We start from the raw sequence: 24464 nt of genomic DNA on the forward strand, positions 1-24464 counted from the left end.
AGACTAGTCCCCCAATCATCATCAGGGGGGATTGTAAATTTTAAAACTCTCCATCTTGCTTGTTCTAGCACAAAAAAATTGTGCACACCCACACTACACAGGCATGTGCTAGTCAATGACAAATCAGAAATAACTAACTACCCACCTGGGCTGTCCTAAGCCAAGCTTGAGCCAACATTGGCACTTGTGAGGCACAGGAAGTGACAGAGAAAGCAGCCTCTAGAATTCGCTCACTTCCTGTGGACAGGGCTAGACACCAGTTGGTGTTAGGAGGTTGAACAGGGAGGAGGCCTGCTGACAGCTTCCCTTCAGATAGGTCACGTGAGTCAAGGACTGATTCCTTTCTACCTTGGCCCTTTGGGCCTAATCTCCCTCTGCCTTGGTCCTTTTTCTCCTCTCTCCTCTCCCTCTCCTTTTCCCTACTCCCATTGTGATTAAACCTCCATAAACTCCATTCTGATTTGAGTGTTTCATTTTAGGAATTTCATAAGTAAATTCCTTGGCGGCCATAGTTTTAATATTATAACAATCTTAAAAGGTGAAATTTTCACTACAACACTTGCCCACACAGCTAGGAAGTGTCTGAGACCAGATTTGAGCCTAGGACCTCCCTTTAGGCCTGGCTCTCAATCCACTGAGCAACCCAGCTGCCCCCCATTATAGGATTATTCTTGCCTACTGTGAATTTTAAAACTATTCCACCTTAATCAGATCATTCTTTAGAAGCTCTGATTTGGCTATTTCCTGATCAATAACAATGGAGATATTTGGAATAACAGAATCAGGTCTTGGAAACTCCACATTCTCCACCCTACTCAGTTTAACAAGATTTTTAAAGGTCTACATGAAACTCAAGATTTAATTATCTGAGGAGATGGCCTTCAATAGACATGTGCAAAAAAAAGGACAGACCTCTGGGCTGTCGTAAGACAAGCTAAGTCCTCATTGGTACAGAGGAGACGCAGAAAAGTGATGTAAAAGCATCCATATAAGGCACGTCAGTTTCTGCCTCTGTTTCTTTCCCTGGACAGATGTCTCTGGCTGGCAGCATGCTAAGTGTTCCTGGCTGGTGAGTTTTGCCCTGGAGCCGATTTCAGGTTCGGGTATCTTAGCTAAGCCTCTTTGGAGGTCAGGCTGATTCTTTCCTCCTTCACACTCAAAACCTTACCTTCTGGATCTCCTATCTTCCTGCCCAGTACTAGCCCCTTCCTTCCTCCTTAAAATCTTCTCTACTATATCAAATAAATCACCATAAAATTTGGCAGCTGACTTGGGTATTTTATTATTTAGGATTTCCCTTGACGACCACTTAAATTTAGATTTTTTTTTCAGTCTCAACCATAATGTCACCCTTTACACTACTCAGAATTTGTATGTACTATTTAATTTTGAGAAGCTTCCAGTCAGGGAGAGACAACCCACTGAATCTGAGGGCAGGTTCATGCCATGTTTTGTGCAATCTTCAATCAGTCATCATTGTTCATGGTGACACAGATTCACTTAGAGTTTTTTAATAAATCCATCAATGAATCAACAATATTTATTAGGGTATAATATGTGCCCAGCACTGTTCTAGGTGCGAAGGATACAAATAAAAGATATGAAATATTCCTGGCAAGGTAATGAAGGGTTTGAAGTCTGGAGGGGAAAGGGAGTCTGGATCAGATTTATGATCTTCTTGTTGATACTCAATGTTGCTGAGGATTGCAGGGTGATTGGGTCAATGGTGATTGGTGCTACAGGAAGACCACAGAGGGTGGCAAAGTTATAACCAAAAATGGTCTCTTTGGGTTTTTTGTCCATAGATTATGCATTCCTCCTTATGCCAGATTGCCCAGCAAATCTTATGGGGAGAGATCTGTTATGTAAACTGCGGACAGCTATCCACTGCACACCTTCTGGGGAGATTTCACTGCATCTCCCAGAGGAATCTTTGAAAGTTTTTCCAATGTTTTTCTTAGATTCAGTGGAGGCTGAGGAGGAAAAAAGATCTGTTTTTCCAATACCTGATGGCATTCCTGACGGTCTATGGGCTAAGTCTTCCAGTGATATAGGGTTATTAAGTCAGCAACCCCAAGCGGAGTGAGGAATAAAGGGGGTCCTCCACCTTGTATTCTCCAATACAAACTGAGTAAAGAAGTGGTGGAGAGCATCCAGCCAATTATAGACTCATTGATTAGGGATAATTGGGATAACTGTACCAACATTTTCAGCATACAGTATACCAATCTTTCCTATAAAAAAAGCAAAACTGGATCAGAAAGGCAGGCCAATCTATAGATTTATACAAGATTTAAGAGCTATAAATGATCATATAATAAAATTTCAACCTGTTGTCCCAAGCCCAGCTACAATAACATCATCAATCCCAAGCAATTGGGATTTTACACTGATATTACACTGTGGTGGACTTATGTTCTGCTTTTTTCTCTATCCCTATTCGTGAAGATTCCCAAAATGTTTTTGCATTCATCTGGGAGGGAATTCAATTCAAATGATGCTATTTGCCTCAAGGGTACTCCAAATCCCCAAATATATTCTCCCAAACATAGAAAAAAAAAGACCTTTAAATGATAATATTTAAGGAAAGCAAGCTGGTGCATTTCATAGGTGACATTCTTCTAGCTTCTCTGAATGCAAAAGTTCATCTAAATAATAGTAAGATCCTTCTTTGTGAACTATATAAGCATGAACATAAGATTTCCAAGGCCAAACTACAGTGTGCTTGCCTAGAGTTGAGTATTTAGGATTTGTTCTAGCAGGGGGTAGTAGAAGCATTACCCACAAGAGAATTTCAGATATACAAAATCTCAGTGCTCCTGTAAAAAAATAGACTCAAATACAGGACTACAATCCCCACAAGCCTTTGCTCCACTTCCCCAAAATGCTTTGTAATCTCACGGAAATTCTCAGGTGGGCCAAAATCGAAAAGGGATTTAAGCTGGTGGCAAAGGTTTTTTGGGCTCCTCTTGGACTTCCATTTTGGGGCAGATGTGGCTCTTTCCATAATGTAGGTGAGATCTTGCCTAGGCCACTCTGGCCTAGGCACGTGTTTCTTATCCTGTATTTTCTTTTAATCCTTAACTTTTAATAAACCTCTAAAAAATATAATACTCCTTGCAGAGAGAAACTAATTTCTACCTGCCTCAGTCTTCCCTAAATTTTAATCTTTACACTCCCAAGACCAAAAAGCAGCTTAGAGGAATTCTTGAGACCATGAGAATTCTGTCATCAGTGGATCCTGAGGTATAGTGTTTAACAGATCTGACCAGGAATGCAGTACCTGAACCCTACTACTCAAAGCTGAGTATCTGCACACTCTGGCAAAGCTCAAAGAGTCTATTTTGACAGCCCCAGTGCTAGGGATACCAGATTCTTCCAAAGAAATCCATTTCTTTGTAAATGAGACCAAAGGAAAAACTTCTGGAGTGCTGACACAAACTCTGGGACAGAACTTTAGACCAATAGCATATTACAGTTCCCAATTAGATCTAGTAGTAGCTGGAATGGTTCCATGTCTTAGAGGTATTGCAGCTGCAGCATTTCTAGTAAAAAAGTCAGCAGATTTAGTGTTGGGATCCCCACTATCAGTGTACTATTTTCACCACATTGAGGCACTTTTGAGATGTCATACTCAAGCATTTACAGACCAAACACTTTCACAGTATGAAATTATACTCTTAGGTAATGAAAACATAAACAAAAAAAATGCAGTGTACTGAATCCAGCAACACTGCTACCTGATCTGCCTCTAAATGGTGAGCCTCTACATGAATGTGAAGAAGTAGTAAAGTTGGTGGAACAGCCCAAGTCAGATGTAAAAGATGTTCCAATTCCTGAATCTGCTTACCAATGGCTCTTCTTACTTGCACGATGGGATCTAGTACACTGGAGCAGCAGTGGTCACTGAGTCTGAAACTTTGTGGTATGCAGCACTGCCTAGCAATATTAGCTCTCAGGGAGCAGGATTGGTGGAAATTAAAGAAACTTGTAATTTAGCTGAGGGGAATAGTGTAAACATTTATACAGACTCAAAATATGGCTTCTTGGTGTGCTATGCAATAGAAGTGATCTGGAAATATAGAGGCTTTGTAACATCTGGAGGCAAGCAAATAGCCCATGCACATATAATTAAAGATTTGCTAGAAGCTAAAAATAACCTAAGCAAATTGTTGTAATTCATTGTAGAGCACATGGGTATGGAAAGGATTTTGTGTCTAAGGGCAATTATAGAGCCAATGTCACAGCTAAATTTGTGGCTAGAAAAGCTCCAGCTTATGTCATGAATCTATCAGTCATAGAGTCAGCTGATCTTACCAAAGCTTACAAGGTCTCAAAGATTCAGGCATGGCAAGACAAATTTGGAGCAAAGAAAGTAAATGGAATATGGCTCTCTGACACAGGAAAATCTATCTTAACAAAGGTGTTTTATTACCATACTTGCAATTCCATCCATGGTAAAGGACACTTTGGGACACAAGTTTTCATTGATTGTGTAAAACAAAACCAAACACAGAAGAGCACTGCAGAGTCTCAGGGAGACAAGTGCATGGGCAGGACTTCCCCATGGTAATTGTCTGCCCAGGTTTGATAATTTAAGAGAAGATATTTTGCCCTCTGGCTAAAACACATAGGTGGAGGGAGGAGGGAAGAAGGAAGAGACAAAGACAGACAGACAGAGAAAGAGATAAAGACCACAGGAAGAAAAAGAGAGAGAAAAGGAGAGATAAAGACAAGAGAGAGAGAAAAACAAGAAAGAGAAGAGAGGGAGAGACAGAGATAAAGACAAGAGAAAGAGACATAAAGACCAGAAATAGAGAGATTAAGCTGGGGGAGAGGGTTGAGAGACAGAGACAGAGACAGAGAGAAAGAGTTCTTAATAAGTGGAAATTCTGAATACAAATTTCAGAATGCACTGAGTCAACTAGCTCCCCTTCTATTTGGAATGGAAACAGGATGCTAAGAAGGCAGTTAGGAGGCTCAGCAGGCTTACAAGTAGGACATCCTGGGTTCAAATCTACCCTAAGAGACTTCCTAGCTGGGTCATCCTGGGGGAGGTACAGAAATCCCATTGTCTAACCCTCATTATTCTTCTCCTGTGCAATCACTACACATAATTGATTGTAAAATGGAAGGTATGTTGAAAACAGGACAAACACAAATTAACCAAGATGTTAGGTCAAATCACCTCACTTTGCCAACTTTTAATCTAACAAAAATGTGATAATTCATGGTAATGGGAAATGTTTTGGGACGCATTCACCATGGAAAGAACCATGTAACTCTTACCTTCCATTAAGAAAGAGAGCATGAAGCAATTCTGTAATGGCTGTCCAACTTGGGTTATATGTGCTAAATATCCCTTCAAACTTTGTAATCACCACAACAGGTGCCTCACCAAAGGCAGACTCCTGCCTCTTTGCTAAATGAATCTTTCAGTGGAGGAAAAGGTGTTTGATGTCTAATATTGACTAATTCCCTTATCTGTCATAAGTGGGAACATCTCTGAAGGGGAAAAGGTATGAATTGGACTTGTCTGTGGTTCCTGGTGCTTGGCTTGTTGTTTGAGTGGAAACTGACCACAATGTCAGGGTGTGGTGGAGGAAGGGGGAGGAGTCGTAGTGAAAGAGGTCTAGGGGAAGGAGGGACTGGGCAGGGGAGGAAGAGGGAGAGGGAGGGGGAAAAAGCTGGAAAGTAGGGAGGGAAAAGCTGGGCAAGGCAAGAGAGAAGATGGGCAGGGCAAGGCAGAAGCAAGGCACAGGGCACAAGTTAACCAGTGAGGGGGGATAGAGATGCTACCAAAGGTGGGCTGGGAGGTGAGAGCAGCATATTAGGGGGAGGTGCTGAAGGAGTCAGGATGGCCTGGACCAAGACAAGGAGTAGGTTCATGGCAGGTGAGCTGGGAAGAAGTCAGCAGGTCAGTTTTTTCAGATTTAACTGAGAGATTATTGGTAATACTCAGATTGGTTGAACCATCAAGGTGATATGCCCAGGGCTACAAGTTGGAATATTCTCTGAAATCCTTGCTGTCAATGGCTGGTTACAATTCTTTTAGAATTTAAAGTGAAAAGAGCCAAAGTGGGGCCAGGTAAAAGACTTCAGTGTCCAGGCTTTGCAGAAGCCCTTTGTCTCATCCCTTGACATCCAATGCTCCTTGAGAAATGCTAGTTCATCCAAAACACATAGTAATTTATACAATGGTAAACCCTGAGGAATACGACTTGACTTCTTCATAATAATATTCCCCATAATGGGGGATTATTAGTTGATTATCTGCCCAGAAGCTGTTTTTGTTCCCCAAATTTAGAAAAACCCATAGTCTTTCTTTCCTATTAGATTGGTAATCCTACTATGGTTGCTGCTGTGGCAGAAAAGAAACCCCAATATGGGGATGAAGGGCAGCTTTAGAGTTATGATATGGCCTTTGCAGCAGGTATGTGGTACTGAGCCTAGGGCCCAAGAGTGAACTGTACAAAATCAAATAATTAATGAACTCCAAACCCATTTCCAATACTCTAATAAAAAATTAAGACACTACTTCCTTTAAGCTTATTTTAAAAGACAACCAAACTGGACTTTGGTGTTAGGGTTAAAAAAGAAATCAATGCAAAGCAATAAGTTTTGAAACAATGGACTACTGAATTGGAGTACCAAATTTAATTTTGTGTATTTATTATTTTATTTTATTAATTTTATTTAATTTAATTTTCTTTACTTTAATAAATTTTTGTTTTTTTAAATTATGTTTAATTTCATCATTTGATTTTAACTTATTTTTAAATTGCCTGCATTTTTACTGTTAGCCAGTAGGTAGCAGGTGCACTAGCTTGTGGGATCCTAAGCAAGAAAGCAGGGTATCCCAGGACTAAGGGGCAGTGCTGTGGAGAAAAGACCATACTGGGGATGCCAGGGTGGCAGGTGAGCAATAGCCTCATGGCTGCCCCTTGTTTCTTGGGACCTCAGAAATGAGGAGAGATATTATTATAAGTTACTTTACTGGTTGCTCAATTTTGCTGCTATTCTGTCTCCATCATTAGGGCTCCCTAGCCATGCTCACAGGAAAATCCTGTTAGCAACAAAACCCAAAGAGAAGAGCATGAAATCTGTTCTTCCTTCAGTTTATCAAACTTTTTCTCTTCCCGTTAACCCTGACATATTAAGTCTCAGGAGCTAACTGTGGCTTTCTACTTTGCCTGGGCTTCCCAGAGGGGCACTCCAAAGTGCAGTGCAGGGGACATCTGCCATGATTCCTGTCTCTTGATTTCTTGACTCTATTGCTGCACTTTTTCTGCTGTCATTCTATCCTTGTGACCCAATCCACTCCATGATTTCCTTCACACAATCAGAATCTAGCCACTTAATCGACAATAATTTTTTGAAAGGGAAGGTTTTGGCCACATTAGAAAGAGTAAATTGAAAGTGTATATTCATGTATATATAAAAATAGCTGCTGGGGATGGGAATTTCTCTACTCTTCATAAGGAGAAATTAGAAAAAAAAAAAATATATATATATAAAATCCCTTCTGAAGGGTATCAAACTTTCACAAATTTTCTATAGGAAGCTGCCAATCCAAGATTACTAATACTAATTAGTGCATGCTAGAGAACAAGGTATGATGTTATTTTGAGTTTAGATCAGTTACAGATTACAGATATAATAATAGCCTGTTAATAGACTATAAACAGATTTAGTTATTGGGAGTTGGTGGCTGAGAGTTGGGTGGGCCAGTAGTTGAAGAGACTTGACTAGAGATAAATCTTGCATGAAAAATTATTTATTTATATTTACTTCTATACAAACAGTGATAGGAAAAGGAAATTGGAGATACTTTAATTGAAAAGTTGAGGAAATATCTTTCCCTAAATCTAATCAATATTAGCTAACAACCCACAACCAACTGTCTCTCATGAGACTTTCTTCTTGCTTGAATTTACAAGCCTAACTTAAAACTACTCTTACTGACTAATCTATTCCCCCAAACTAATTAACTTTCTATCCTAAACTAAAATATTAACTTAATAAACAGAGAGGAATAAGAAAGATTTCTTTCCTGCTACTTAGATGAAATTCAACTTCTCAGAATTTCACTGACTTCTCGACTCATCCTTTGCTCTCTCCCGCCACCACTGGCGAAGCAGATGTTCTTCAGCACCACTATTCTCTTCTAGGATGTTCTTCAAGAAAATTCACCAGATCTTCTCCAATTCTCAGAACAAGCTCCTTGGACAACTTTCCTTGTTCAGAATAGCCCAAAGGATGATCGTTGGTTCAATTAACTTTCCCAAAGCTCCTTGGGAAAGTTCTCTTCCCATCATTCCTCTTTGAGATTCCACTGTGACTTAAAGAAATCCGAATCATCAACTCCTCTCTCTTATCCATTATCTTACTCCTTACCTAATTAACAAACAACCTACAACATATCCAATACAATAAAGTTTCTCTCCAGTGTGGATGCTCTGATGTCTGGCAAGATGGTCCTTCTGTATAAAAGCCTTTCCACACTGTTTACATTTATAAGGTTTCTCTCCAGTGTGGATTCTTTGATGTATGGCAAGATGACCCCTCTGTGTGAATGCCTTTCCACACTCTTTACATTCATAAGGTTTCTCTCCAGTGTGGATGCTCTGATGCTTAGCAAGAGAGGCGCTCCATGTGAAAGTCTTTCCACAGTGTTTACATTCATAAGGTTTCTCTCCAGTGTGGATTCTCTGATGTGTAGCAAGATTGCCCCTCTGTGTGAAAGCCTTTCCACACTGTTTACATACATAAGGTTTTTCTCCAGTGTGGATGTTCTGATGTGCAACAAGAGAGGCCCTCCATGTGAAAGCCTTTCCACACTGTTTACATTCATAAGGTTTCTCTCCAGTGTGGATGCTCTGATGTGCAGCAAGAGAGGCCCTTGATGTGAAAGCCTTTCCACATTGTTTACACTGATAAGATTTCTCTCTAGTGTGGATTCTCTGATGTGCAGCAAGTTGAGAGTTCTGACTGAAAGGTCTCCCACCTCTATCACTAACAGAAACCATCTCAACACCTTTAGTTTTTGGATGTTTAATGAGGTCTGAACTGCAGCCCAAGGCCATTCCTCCTTCGTTACCTTGATGCACAGGTATTTCAGGTTTCTCAGGTGACTGAACAACTACTTCTTCAAGAAAACATTTCCTGTATTCACTATCCTGACAATAGTCATTTCCTGAGGTCAATTTCATATACTCATTTAGGACTGAATACTGGTTGCATTTCTCTGAAGTTTCATCAAATTCACAGTCACTCTTTGGATTTTGAGTTACCTTGATAGTAGAGTCACACATTTCTCTTAAAATGAAGTCATGGGAAACCTCATTCATACATCCTTGGGAGTCATATTCTTCCACAAAAAGGCTCGGTTTCGTAGACATCTCTTTCACTTCAAAATCTACTGCTAAAAAAACAAATAATGATATAAACACAGAAGGAAGGAGGATACATACACACACACACACACACACACACACACACACACACACACAGAGCAATATGAGTTCTTTCCTCTGATGGCAGAAAGTAAACTGATTTTTATTCTAGTTCCCCAAGCAAAAAGGCAGTTTTCAAACTGAAACAAGCAGAACTACTCTTTGGATAGATAATTTGGCAATATCTGCAAGATGGATGATTTTAGAAAGACTTTCACATACAATTACAATGAAACCTAACAATGGACCTGTGACACAGGAAGGCTCAAGACTCTTTTCATACTTTGCACTCATTTCATAAGGAGGAATGACCTGAAAAAATTCCTTGCAGCTAGACTAAACTCAAATCCTGTGCTTGAGCATGTTTTGTCTATAGTATTGCACAATCATTCTCCATTGCCCTTTCTATCTTTACTAAAAAGTCACTCCTCCATTATTCTTATACATATTTTATTATATATTATATTATTATAATTATACATGTAATTATGATTATAATACCTGAATGTCAGGTAACCTTCCAGATATTCTTTTCTTGTCCTTTAGATGCACTATCACATGGTCCACCTTGGTAAATTTTGTATGCTAAGCAGAGAAACAACTTTACTCTTTTTCATTCTCCTGCAGTAATTTTCAAAATGGAATTTAAGATTTCTTTTCTCTACAGATGCAAAGACTGTATCCCATTAAGGGCAGACATATTAAAGAGTCATCTAATTTTACAATCTACCAAAAATTATGAGTCTATTATCCATTTCTCAGGAAATAAACAGCATGACTCAGCATTGGTCTGCCAGACCCCAAATCTAGCATTCCCTTCACCATAACAGATAAAAGTCTTTTGGGATGCCAGACCTTATACACCTGTTTTCAACTCACTCACCTGGACAGGAGCTCCTTGGGTCTTTTTGTTCTAGTAGCCCTGATGCTCTCCCTTGCTTAAAACAGGAGATAAAATTTTCTCTAGGAACTGGAAGCCCTGGGCATAAGAAAGAAGGATCAAGAGAGAAAAATTAAAAATATGGTCCAGTTAAAGGAAAGTGGGAATGCAAGTAAGGACCACAGAATGGTTTCTGTTGTATTCAGTGTTCGGACATTTACAGGAGGATAGAGAGCATGGAAACCATTTGAAATCAGAAAATTCCATCTTTATTTACCTCTTGTATTAGAAGGATAGGCACATTGTACACCCTCCATCATCTAGAAATTAAAGGCAACTGGTAGTGAAGGGGTAAGATATCAGAACTTGGAGTCAGCCGAGCAAATTTAATTCAGCCTCAAAGAGATGATATGTGGATGCCCCATGGCAAGTTATTTCATCTCAGTTTGCCTCAACTGTGAATTGAAGACAATAAGACTATCAAATCCACTGGGATGTTGTGAAATTAATAATAATTATGAACTCATATAAACAATAGAGATTAAAGAGCATGTATTTTGAAATATTTATGCCTTCCTTTCCATTCCTATCGTGTGGTCTGGGATTTGAGTGAAGAATGAAGGAGGAATGAGGATAAATTTGCTCAACTGACCAAGATGAGGAGCTGTGAGTTTTAGTTTTATACTTAAAAAAAATTTTGATCCCCATATTGTTACTTAAGCTTCAGGTGAGATTTAGAAAATTCACACCCTTAGCTGTGAATCATTTTGATATGAACTTAACCTTCAGAAGGTGAGAAGTTGATCCCACAGACACTGCCCCCTGGGCAATACTAGATAATTTGGAAACTGTGATTGTTCCCTCTGAAGAGAGGCAGGAACATTAAGTCACCATAAAAGCAAGCTCTGAACAACCTCAGAGGAGATTGTCTTTGAGAAAGTAGTCTGAAGAAATTTCCTTCTGGAGATAGTTTTCTGACTGGGGAAAGTCTTTTTTTTTTTTAATTTAATCAATTTAGGACATTATTCCTTGGTTACAAGAATCATATCCTTTCCCGCTCTCTCCTTCCCCCACTTTTCTCATAGCTGATGCACAATTCCACTGGTTATTATATGTGTCCTTGATTAGAACTTATTTCCATGTTGTTGATGTTTGCACTAGGATGTTCAATTAGAGTCTATATTTCCCCTCAACCCATGTAGTCAAGTAGCTGTTTCTACTCCTACAGTTTTTCCTCTGAATGTGAATAGTGTTCTTTCTCATAGATCCCTCCAAATTGTTCAGGATCACTGCATTGCCACTAATGGAAAAGTCCATTACATTCAACTGTACCACCGTGTATGAGTCTCCGTGTACAATGTTCTCCTGCTTCTGCTCCTTTCACTCTGCATCAATTCCTGCAGGTCATTCCAGTTCACATGGAATTCCTCTAGTTAATTATTCCTTTGAGCACAATAGTATTCCATCACCAGCATATACCACAATTTGTTCAGCCATTCCCCAATTGAAGGGCATCTCCTCATTTTCCAATTTTTGCCACCACAAAGAATGCAGCTATGAATATTCTTGTACATGTATTTTTCCTTATTATCTCTTTGGGGTACAAACCCAGCGGTGCTATGGCTCGATCAAAGGGCAGACAGTCTTCTAGCGCCCTTTGGGCATAGTTCCAAATTGCCCTCCAGAATGGTTGGATCAATTCACAACTCCACCAGCAATGCATTAATGTCCCAATTTTGCCACATCCCCTCCAGCATTCATTACTTTCTGTTGCCATCATGTTAGCCAATCTACTAGGTGTGAGTTGATACCTCAGAGTTGTTTTTATTTGCATCTGATTATTATAAGACATTTAGAACTCTTTTCACTTTTTCATGTGCTTATTAATAGTTTTTATTTCTTTAACTAAAAATTGCCTATTCATGTCCCTTGCCCATTTATCAATTAGAGAATGTCTTGATTTTTTGTACAATTGATGTAGCTCTTTATAAATTTGAGTAATTAGACCTTTGTCAGAGGTTTTTGTTATGAAAATTGTTTCCCAATTTGTTGCTTCCCTTCTAATTTTGGTTGCATTGGTTTTGTTTGTACAAAAACTTTTTAATTTGATGTAGTCAAAATTATTTTACATTTTGTGATTTTTTTCTAATTCTTGCTTGGTTTTAAAACCTTTCCTTTCCCAAAGATCTGACATGTATACTATTCTGTGTTCACCTAATTTACTTATAGTTTCTTTCTTTATATTCAAGTCATTCACCCATTCTGAGTTTATCTTGGAGTAGGGTGTGAGATATTGATCCAAACCTAATCTCTCCCATACTGTCTTCCAATTTTCCCAGCAATTTTTATCAAATACTGGATTTTGGTCCCAAAAGCTGGGATCTGACTGTAGAAAAGTATTGCAGGGAGGAGCTAATAATTTAGGCTTAATTAAGAAGGTTCCTGAAGTCTCAGAACCTAGAGCAGATATTGAGGGTGGATTGTCTACATTCCTCTGTGGGCAGTTTTAAATCCAGTTCCCCCTTATCTCTCAAAATAGACTCCTTCTGTCTAACTTTCAAGTTGTTTTCCTCAAGAGGGGCACCTAACTCTCACCCAAGTTTGTTCTGTGACACTGGTCATTGAAAAGTATATTTTAAGATGGCTTTGATGGTCTCAGAGCAGGTCCAACTTTTGCTTCTACTATTGTCACCTTCTTGGCTTCATCTCTCCCATTAACACTTAATAACAAGAAATCCTTTCTAAATATCAGACCCAGGCAAAAGGGTAAGGGGCTGTGTTGGCATGCAGAAGGTTCCTTTCAATGACCTTCTTAAAGGAAAAGCTGCCTGGGTATAAACAGAGGATTTGCACACAAAATTCAGGTCTAATTAGAGGCTGGACTAGATGACTTTTGAGATTAGCTTCAGGAATAGAAATCCGTAACACTAGTTTAAGTTTTCACCTGAGGCTACCCGAAAACAGAGGAGAAACAATTTTAGGGGTAAGAAAGGAAAGTCCCACCTACCCAGAACAGAATTCAAAGCCTTTTTTTTTTCTTTTTAATGAAAAGCAGGCACAAGTAGAACCCTGGGCAGAGATCAACACTTCTGCTTTTTTAATCATTGACAAAGGCTCAAAATCCTGTACATCTGGCTTAGAATAAAGACATTCTCTTAATGACAGATTCAGAATTAACACAGAAAATGGTCCTTACCCACAGAGCGTAGATTCTTCACATTCTCCAGCATGACCTCCAGGTACAATGCTTTCTGGAAATGGTTCAATAGGCACCATTCTTCCTGGGTGAAGTCCACAGTCACATCCTTGTATGTTATTGACCCCTAAACCAACAAAAGTCACAAGATTTAGAGCTCAGAATTTATGTAATACAACCCTTATCAACTGACTGGAGGAAACTGAAGAAAACAAGGGATTTACCCAAACTCTGAACCCTGAAGAGTGTCAGAGCCACCACTGGAGACCTGTCATTCAGAGACCCATGGAATATTGACAAAGGCACTTTGTGTCTCACTCGGGAATCATGTTGTGAAGAGTAAAACCTGGAGAAGTATCTTACTCTGAAATGCTTTCCTTTGGGGAATCAAGGAGATGGGAAGTGCTCTCTGAGTGAAGTATGAGATTCTGTGGAGGAGAAAGAAAGGTGATCTGAAATTCCTCCTCATCAAAAGTATCAAGAGTTGATTTCTTAAGAATTTTTTTTTGAAGAGTTTCTGAGAAGGCGACATGTATTGTGTATTCTAGGGAGGAAATATTACTAGTGATCAATGAGGAGAAAACAATGAAAAAAAAGAGTTCTCTACTTAATTTCCTAAAATATCTGAAATACTCTTATCTAGATGAAAGCCTAAAGAGAATTCCATTGACCTTATTTGGGATCAGACTCTGATTCTAGCTAAGTGAAAAAGTGTACCCTCATGGTAAATGGAGAGTTTGAGGAACAACTGAGTATGATGTGCATAGCCAAAACATTCTGTCTTTGTTTTATGACAAATGACATTTATTTTAGGAATATATTCAGTTGTTTTACATTTTACATTTAGCGACAGGGAAAGAATAATAACTATGATGAGAAAAAGAAGGGGTGTTTCATCTGTTTTAAAATGTGATATTTTGACGATTAAGCCAATTCAAAAGAAAGATACTGACAGTGTAATGACTGGAATTCTCAAGAGGCAAAGTTTCTTCATTTAAATGATTTCTTAATTGACTGGTCATTTAATGTGGTCAGTTGACACTCCAAAATTTAAAAGAAAGAAAAATGGGTAGGGCAAGCTAATAAAAGTAATAAAAATAAAAATCCTACCTAAATTAATTTACTTATTCAGTGCCATACCTATCAAACTATCAAAAATAATTTTATAGAATTAGAAAAACTTCTAACAAAGATCATCTAGAAGAACAAAACATCAAGAATATCAAGGGAACTAATGAAAAAAAAGTGAACTATGGTAGCCTAGGATTACTAGATTTTTTTTTAAACCTGTACCTTCTGTCTTGCAGTCAATACTATGTATTGGCTCCAAGGCAGAAGAGTGGTAAGGGCTAGGCAATGGGGGTCAAGTGACTTGCTCAGGGTCACACAGCTGGAATGTGGCTGAGGCCAGATTTGAACCTAGGACCTCCCGTCTCTAGGCCTGACTCTCAATCCTCTGAGCCACCTAGCTGCCCCACAATACTAGATCTTAAACTGTACTATAAAGCAGTAATCATTAAAATATACTACTGGAATGGACTAGGGGTAAATGATCTAAATGGAAAAAAATTGGTAGTTCTCTTCTTTAGCACAGGTTGTTTGTCTTTATCTCTCAGATTTTATATATTTTACAATTGGAGTTAATGGATACTATTCTACTTCACCCCTTCCTGACCCAATCCCTATTGTTCAGCCTGGAATGTCCCAAGACATCCAGGAGAAGAATAGTCTGAGGAAATGCTGAGTTTCTAAGCCTAGGAAGACACAATTCCTCAGATCCTCAATACAATCTAGAAACCTGAAACTTTACAACAGTAAAGTCCACTGTCCTATACATGCATCCAGGGGTTATTCTGTCCCCCTAAAAGGCCTTTGTCCATCCCCATGGTGACACCATGTGGAATATCCTTCAATTGACACTATCATGTCTTGGGAGGAACATGGCAGAGCTACAGTTCTTTGGGCCAGCACCAGTATTCCCTTTCATACAACAAAGCTCACTCTCCCACAACAGTAGCAGGGGCAGAAAGCAGCCCCTGAAGTCAGGTCTTGCAGGGAGAATTGCTCTTGATATAGCTAAAGGACATTCAAAGAGTTCAGACAGGAAAGATGAGGCCCAGTGGAAAGGGCAGCCATCACCACTAGCAGGGACAGCAAAAGGTTCTCATTCACATATACTTAGAGCCAAGAGGCAGAAAGAATTTAGGCCCAAAGAAAAGCAGAGAAATCTGGGCTCAAAGGGAGGAATGCAGAGAGACCTCAGGGCCAAGGAGAGAAGACAGCTTCTTGTAATTCTTCTACTCCGGGTGGTTCCTGGTAGTCCTCACTACCCTACCTACCCTACCTCTGAAGTCCTGAGATCACTCATGTCCTCCACTGGCAACCAAGATCAGAACCTCAGCACCCTGCCTGCCTCTCCACCCAAACTCTGCCTCTATTATCTGGAATTCCACAGCCACCAGAATGAGCTCTCTTCAGTCTAGACTCTTCCCAGGCATCTAAACCACCTCAGGGCTTGATATTCCACTTGGGCAGCCAGCTACAAGGCTGGTCACCCTGAGAACTTCTCCCTCACTCTCCTTTCCTCCCCCTCATTCCCTTCCCTACTCTAGGAATCCAGTGACACTGGGCTCTTTCTTGTTCCTCACAGGAGACTCTCCATCTCCTGACCTTGTTCCAGGACTCCTCTCCCTCCTCCCCAGCTTTCACTACTGTCCACACTAGTCTCTGCCTCCTCAGTGCTGGATTCCTTCAGGTTTGGACTGAAATCTCATCTGTTGCAAGAAACCTTTTTTGATCCACCTTTTGTTTGATTTCCAACAATTTATCTTATTCATATTGAAAGGAAAATTGTTTTATTGCCTTTATTTTACTGATCATGAAACAAGGGATCACATAGAATCCTTTAGATAAGTAACTGCAAGGACAGTTAAAGAGTTAGACCCAATTATTCCACTAATCGTGTACAAGATATCAAGTATAATAGAATGCCGGTCACAGTATCGGGAGGGATGCAGTTTGGTGGGTCATCAGCGTATTACAGCAATGAATGATATTGAAGACTTTCTGTGGGAAGAATAAAAGCTTTAGGTCTGTGCAGTTATCTAGGGAAGCTGAGAGCCAAGCAGAGCAGCTGGGCTCACTGGGACTGGGGAGTCTACAGCTGCCCTGAGGAGATCCCAGGAAAACAAACTGGGCATGTTCAGGTCCTGTTGGATCCTTTGAAGACCGAGGCCAACTAGAAGCTGCCCAAACCATTGTGGCCCAGAAAGGTTCCTGTGACCCAAGTGGTAGGAAAGTTCTGGAGGATTCGGGAAATTCTCTCCTCTGAAGCTGGTCCTGAAGTTGGGACTTTGTATCAAAGGCTCCAAACCTTTGTTACCAAACACACTGCGTGTTCCTTAACATCCTCCGTACCTTCTGCCTTGCTAATGACCTGCTGCTTATCTGTCAGAAACCCACAGAACACAGTGCTGGACGACTCTATGGGACCTTTGCTGGGTGGGGTGACATCTCCAGCTGTCATTGACCACAATTAGGTTTGGATCTTCAGCTCGGAATTATGGCCGGGACATTTCTTTATAGTTTGTCAATGTGAGGAGATTAAGGGAAGGATTCAGGATTCTGAGATCCCTCAGGAAGTTCTGGAGATGCTCAGCAGCTTTTCTTTTAGGGAGCTCTTTGTTTTCTGACTCCCCATTAAAGACCCATGTTGAGCTGAGCTGTGCCCCATCTCAGGAGGGTGATGTTTCTCCTGGGCTATTTTGTGTGGTCTGGTCTTGTCAGGGTGTAGTGTGGTTACTGTCCTTTTCTTTACAATTTCTAGTGAGCCAAGAGCACAGTCACAGAGAGAGGCCCACAGGGCTGGTCTTGTGCCCCCACCAGAGTTGGGTGGTCTCTGGCTGTACCCGGGTGCTTTCTATTCCTTCTCAGAGGAGAAAATTTCTGCAGGACCTCATCCAAGTGTGTCAAGTGTTCGTTTTTCATCGAGCTCTAGAAATCATTTGCCTTTGAGGGAATATTAAAGGTGTTCATTTGACACAATTGCCTCAAAAGAAGTCTGTAAATTTCACGTTATTCTTACATAAACTAGCTATTCCAAAGGATTAGCTTTTCTTAAGAAAAAAACTCAATTAAGGACTCAGATTTTGATATAATAGAATTTAATTACATTATAGTAACCACAGGCTACATATATTTATTCATGGTTTCAAATTTTTAGAAAGGATAAGCTAGCTTTATGATCCAGTACTGTTAGAAATGTGTTGTATATAAATTTCTAAATAAGTATCTTAAAGAACAGAAAAGAAACCTTAAAGTAATCTCTGCTACTGAGCTGTGAAGCTTGTAATAAATTTCTGAGACATGAAACAACTGTTTTGGTAAAATACTTCACTTAAAGTGATTAAGCCAGGATTAAAAATTAAAATCTGGGGCAGAATTCTTTGAAATACCCTCCCATATGGGCTAAAACCACAAAACTCCATTAACTTTCTCAAGTTCTACTACATGCCAAAAGACAGAGCTCATATTCAGCTTTTAAGTCTAAGTTAAAGAAATAGTCCTCTAAATAATCCCCCCCCCCCCAAAAAAAAGAAAGGAGATAAAATTGCACCCGATCATCATCAACTTCCGTGATTTTGCTCAAATGAACCAGCTTTTGTTAAAGACTCCTATCTTTGTTCTGTATGTCCTTAAGAGGAACTTTAGAGGGAGTATGAACAGGAGAAAGCAATAGGAATAGTGGTGATAGCTTAAGAAATGAGAGGAAATCAAGGGCATACTCTCATTTTCTTTATTTATGTTTGGTAGCAACAGGGTTTATTATATATGTCTTAGCATTTTTTGGTCTGATTAACCAAAACATAAGAATGAATAATAACAATAATAATAATATCTGCTGGCCACATTAAAAAAAACTAGAAACAAGGACAATATATAAAACCAAATTGAAATGAATGAGATGGCTAGGACAGAAATGCTTAAATTTCTCAATTTCTAAATGGTGTTTATTTCAAAATTAGAATGTGTATTTGTTTTTTTTGGAGTAACATCTTAAATCTTAATTGTGCTTAATAAACTTAATAAAATTCCAGATTCTAAATATGAAATTGGGATTATATATTTGCAAATTGTCCATCAGATTTTATAGGAATACAGATGCTGTGTCTATTGCTGGTTTTATAAAAGTTTCAATCATTTCATGTCATAATCATAGATTTGGTATAAAATTAGTATAAAATTACTTGACAAATGATTCTTTAGAAGGGTTCTGCTTAAAATATTGATGTTCTTCATTGCTTCAAAACACAAGAAGAATTGTTCCATCTTATTAGCAGTAAAACATTCACACCTTTTACATTCACCTACTCTGTTTAACTCAATTAATGGAAATAGGCTATTTAAAAACCTTTCTTCACTCTTCACATATCTATGTACTTCAAATAATTCTCTAAACAGGTTATTCTCTCCTTGGAACTTTGATTTAAGATCCCTTACTAAACTGCACTTGTCTTATTTCTTTCCATTTAGATCCAACATTCCTGGTACCACCTGCCCCCCATCATTTCAAATAGTTTGTACACTTCCAAAGTATTGCTAGAATTCCTAATCAGTAACCCAAAAAGTTCCAAGCTTTAAAAAAGCTTGCACCACTTAAACACTGTGTCTTAGCACATAAGTATACTTGAGACCATAGGACAAATAGATAAACTGTGATAAGTTCTTATGGTTAAATAAAATCCCTGAAATATGAGGTCTGTATCAGTTACACTAATTTTTACATTCAACCAATGAAATCACATTTTTATTGTTAAAGTATATATTTTAATCTTATTCCAAACTAATTGATAGATATAACATCTTAAATTTACAGATTTAAACTTTCTCCTTTTTTGTCAGGAAATGAACTTGTAAACACGTTTCCTTGACTGTTGTAAAATCTTAGGGCTTAACTGACTCTTCCTTCGATAAAGATGGTAATAAATTTCTAATGTTCAGACTATTAAATTAAGGAATTTAATTCAGCACTTAGTAATTCAAGATTGTCTCTCATCTGGTTTACTAGCGAAAGTTAATTTGCCTGTTGATCTCAAAACAACTTCCCTTTCTCTTGAAATAGAAGAATGTTAATCTGTTTGTGACTATTTCTTATTGTTGCAAGGGTACTCTGACTTGGCTAGAGAGCAGCTGCTACTAAGTATGGGGACATACCTGCCCACATGCAATGGAGAGAGATGACACTGTTGGTACAAGGGAAAGCTCTGGGGTTTGCCTACTGATCTCTACTGATGACTAGTAGATCAATATTTCTCCTAATCTTCTCCTACCTTCTCTCCCTCCCTCCTTGACCCTTTCCTCCCTGTCTCCCTCACCTCCCAGTTCTTCTTGAAGCCTTTGGCTTCTTCCCTCCCCCGAAGTGAACTATAAAGATACTCCTTTCTTTTCCTTTTCAAGTCAGGGGGAAACTGAGGTAAGAGGGATGAGGCTGTCCCTAATCTAAAACGATTATGAGGCCTTGGGAAGTCACAACTGTGACAGAGGGATAGTCAGAGATGGAGGACAACAGTTAAAATCTTCTTTCTTCTTCTTCACAAAGAAATCAAGGTCTCTCAGCTTAACTCCAGAAGCCCCGCCCCTCAAGGGTCCTTCAGCCTGGGGTAGAACTAACAAAATTGGTTCAGGGCTTCTTCCCCCTCAGCCAGCAACCAAGAAAAGTCTCCTTCAGCCTGGCTTTCCTCCAACTGCTGGTCAGTCAAATCTCAGAGACAGCAGAGGTTTCTCCCTTGGTCAGAGCCCCAAAACCAAGCCAGCCCTTACAAGGGTCCTTCACCAATGAACAGAAGCTAACCAGGATCAGTTCTCAGCTTCTTCCTCCCTCCAGTCAGGCTCAACTGCCTCTCCTCCTGGGAACATTCCATTCTGAATCTTCCTCTTGATTGACAGATAGGTCCCCAGCCTTGGTTCTTGCATCTTGGCTTGTCCTGCAAAACCTCTCTCTCTTTAAGTCTCATCCACAGCTGATAACAGGGCTTGATTGTTGTCTCACATGATGACCTACCACATCTCTTATCAACAATCCGGGTATTTTACTAAGGGATGATTCAATTTAGAAAATTATTTTAAAAGTTAAAAACATAGCTCAAGTATTTTTTTCACTTCCCAGGGAGACCAATCAGGATATGTTTAACAATTGAAAATCCTTTTTTAAAGGCTGGGGTTAACACTGATTCTTTGAAGACATTAAGTGGATTTCTGTCTTTTAATTCATTCAACTATTTTATTCATTTAAATGTCAACAATAAAAGCAATCCTCACAATATTAAACAAGAGACTTCTTTGAGTAGTATACACTACATCAAAAAGTTAACATTTTTATATGGGAAGAAATTTCAAAGACTTTACCTTTCACCTACTTTTTCCTATATATTTCTTCAACCTTCAAAGACAATGACTTAATCTCTTCCTTAACAGGAATTTCATTCATGCTACAAATTCTATCATATGAAGAAACTATCATTTCAATCAATTCAATCAATCCATCAATTCAATGAGATAAGACACATATATTTTTTCTCTTCTTTTACCATTATCAGATTGATGTATAAAATAAGAGTAAATAGGAGTGTGATGACCATAGTTGGTCAACCATACAGAAATTGTGCAATAATTTAAGTGGCTTGATAACCCGTCCAAAGGTAAGTAACAGAAAACCTTATTCCTAAATTATATCAAAACAAAAATTTGAGCATAGTCCGGATCCAAGAGAGATGATCAGAAATTTAAACTATAACCACAGAAGTAATTATGAGTTAATTTATTAAAAAACATGATCTTAAGAAATTCTTAAGGATGCAAAATCAAAATTCCATAAATGAAAATTCAATCTTAAATTATAAAACCTTTTGTAATGCCTGGGAATGTTTAAATTTATAAAACTGCCAGGCCTCAGAATGTCACAATTTGCCAGCAGGAGCTGACAAGGTCTTCCAATCAAGCATTTTTGTTTTTTTTTAATAAACCCTTACCTTCCATCTTGGAGCACTGGCTCCAAAGCAGAATAGTGGTAAGGGCTAGGCAATGGGGATCAAGTGACTTTCCCAGGGTCACACAGCTGGGAAGTGTCTGAGGCCAGATTTGAACCTAGGGCCTCCCATCTCTAGGCCTGACTCTCAATCCACTGAGCCACCCAGCTGCCCCCCCCATCAAGCATTTTTTTTTTAAACCCTTACCTTCTGTCTTGCAGTCAATACTGTGTATTGGCTCCAAGGCAGAAGAGTGGTAAGGGCTAGGCAATGGGGGTCAAGTGACTTGCTCAGGGTCACACAGCTAGGAAGTGTCTGAGGCCAGATTCAAACCTAGGACCTCCCGTCTCTAGGCCTGGCTCTCAATCCACTGAGCTACCCAGCTGCCCCCTCCAATCAAGCATTTTAAAGAAGTTCATAACGAGTTTCACAGACTATATTAAGAGTACACATTACATTTAAATTAAAAAATAACAAGGAAACCATGAGGAAATTTCAGAGCCAGGATTTCTAACAACTGATCCTTATACCAAGATGAGTTTTAACAAAAAGAAAATCAAATAAAACTTGTGAGATGAAATACATTCTCTGCATTTGAATCATGGAAATTTTTCTGCTCTAAACTGTGATTAGTAAGATTTGTCATGTAAAGGAAGAGCTTTGGGAACTATCACTAACATTATTTTGAGTCTTGAGTTCAATTATAGTTTTTTGTTAGGTTCTTGGTCATGAAATCAATAACCCACCATTCCAGAGAAAAGTCACAAGATACTCAGAAGGAAAGTAATCTGGAATAGTCACACGTGGAGATCATTATTGGGCATAACTCAGGGGGATGATTCTCAGCACATCTGAGGGAAGAATCCCTTTTTTATTCAGAATTTCCACTTTGTCATTTTCTACTAAAAAGGAATGTTTCCCACTTCATTTCTCCTGAGTCTGGCTGTAAAGTGAAAAATGGGAACATAATTCAAATTTTAAGATGTAACTCTTTTTAGTCTAATTTGGTCCATCCATATCCCAAACAACTAAATGAATTGGTCATTGCACTGTGTATCAATGCTAAATATATATAAGATGATATAGAAATCACATATAAGATGGAGTCCTTGGACTATCTCATTCTTCCTAAATATAATTAGGGTGGAATATTTGTGTAATATTTTCTCCATTTGAATGTGGTCAACAAGCAATAATACCTCTTACTACAAGCAATTCAATGGCTAAAAACTGTGGTCTATATACAATGGGGAATTACTGAAGTATTTCTTCACCCCACGCACATTTTTGTTTTAATGGAGTATTTTAGTCTCTTGTGAGTTAATTCATTTGTGGAATCACTCAAAGAGGGGTGGGGGTAAAGAAATCTTTGAGCCAAAAAGGATTGTTGCTTATGTTTTTATGTATAAGGTTATAAACCCAAATGCATCTCATCTTCCTAAAGGAACTGAAATTAAAAATATTGAGGGTTTCCGGGTAAACATGGAGGCAGTCTAGATGTAAGACTCATCCTCTCCTCAGCACCCGCCAATATAGACTACCTCAAAAGACAAAAAAAAATCAAATCCATAAGAACGAAGGGACTCTACGGTAGGGCGCAGCATTGAAAGTATGTGGAATTTGGGCATTTCCACACTATAAGGGGGTGGAAAAGCTCCCACAAAAACCACAAGCTGATCTACTCTCCTCCACCCCACCTAGAAATCCAGAGTCAGAGCCAGCGCACGCCAGAATCAATGAGTGAGGGGCACCTCTAGAGTGAGTACAGGGCACCTCTAGGTCTTTGGGAGCTGACCAAGATCACCAAAAACCTACTTCGGAGAGCAGCTACACCTGAAAGCCCAGTAGGTAGAAGAGCACAGACTGTAGGCACTCATGGGAAAATAACACAGAGAAGGGCAGCAAACAGCAAAAGCTGCAGAGATTTGAGAGCTTATCTCAGGCAAAATCCTTGCACCTTAGCTCCATACACAGAAAGCCTTCCCATCTCACTCAAATTTCTGACTAAAAAGGGAAGGAAAAACCTCCACAGTGGTGGCAACTTGTGCCTAGGAGCAACAACCTCCCTCTAAGAAAAACAGAAAGGGTTGACCCTGGAAAATTTTTACGGAGGAAAAACCCAGGCTACAGAGAAAATACAGGAGAAAATGTAAATAAACCCAAGACCTTCCCCAAAAGATGGAAATTGTCCACAAGCTATTGAAGAATTTAAATTGGAGCTTATCAAAAAGATGGAAGCTTTCTGGCAAGAAATGTGGGAAATAATTCAAAGAGAAAATAACAGTTTGAAGGACAAGAGATCCCAATTGGAGAAACAGCTAGAAGCCACAAAAAACAGGATAAACCAAACCAAAAAAGAAAAATAAAAAGATTATAGTGGAAAATCAGTCCTTAAAGACCAGAATTAGGCAATTAGAAGACAATGATCTTGCAAAACGGCAAGAATTAATAAAGCAGAGTCAAAAGACTGACAAAATAGAAGAAAACATAAAATATCTTACTGACAAGATGACAGATCAGGAAAACAGATCAAGGAGAGACAATTTGAGAACCATTGGTCTACCTGAAAATCCAGAAATAAACAGAAACACTGACACCATACTACAAGAAATCATCCAAGAAAACTGCCCTGATGTTCTTGAACAAGAGGGCAAAATAGACATTGAAAGAGTTCATAGAATACCCTCTACACTAAATCCTCAAAAGACAACTCCCAGGAATGTAATTGCCAAATTCAAGAGCTTTCAAGCTAAGGAGAAAATTCTACAACAAACCAAAAAGAGACAATTCAGATACCAAGGAGCACCAATTAGGATAACACCAGACCTAGCAGCTTCCACACTAAAGGACCACAAGGTTTGGAACATGATAATCAGAAAGGCAAGAGAATTGGGTCTTCCATCAAAACT

At 39.0% G+C, this 24464-nt stretch overlaps 1 protein-coding gene across 1 annotated transcript in view; it reads right to left on the minus strand.

Annotated features, from left to right (window-relative positions):
- Positions 1-7761: 7761 nt before the first annotated feature.
- The window catches only part of LOC100619470 (zinc finger protein 829-like), a 29474-nt gene continuing 12771 nt past the window's right edge, over positions 7762-24464 (minus strand). The window contains exons 3-5 of the mRNA XM_016432757.2: positions 13532-13658; positions 10339-10434; positions 7762-9424 (exon numbers count right to left, since the gene is read on the minus strand). Coding sequence (XP_016288243.2) covers positions 8394-9424; positions 10339-10434; positions 13532-13658 — 1254 coding nt within the window. The 3' untranslated portion in view covers positions 7762-8393. The remainder of the gene's footprint in view (positions 9425-10338; positions 10435-13531; positions 13659-24464) is intronic.

Source organism: Monodelphis domestica, chromosome 3 (genome assembly GCF_027887165.1).
Source record: "Monodelphis domestica isolate mMonDom1 chromosome 3, mMonDom1.pri, whole genome shotgun sequence".
Classification (NCBI taxonomy): Eukaryota; Metazoa; Chordata; class Mammalia; order Didelphimorphia; family Didelphidae; genus Monodelphis; species Monodelphis domestica.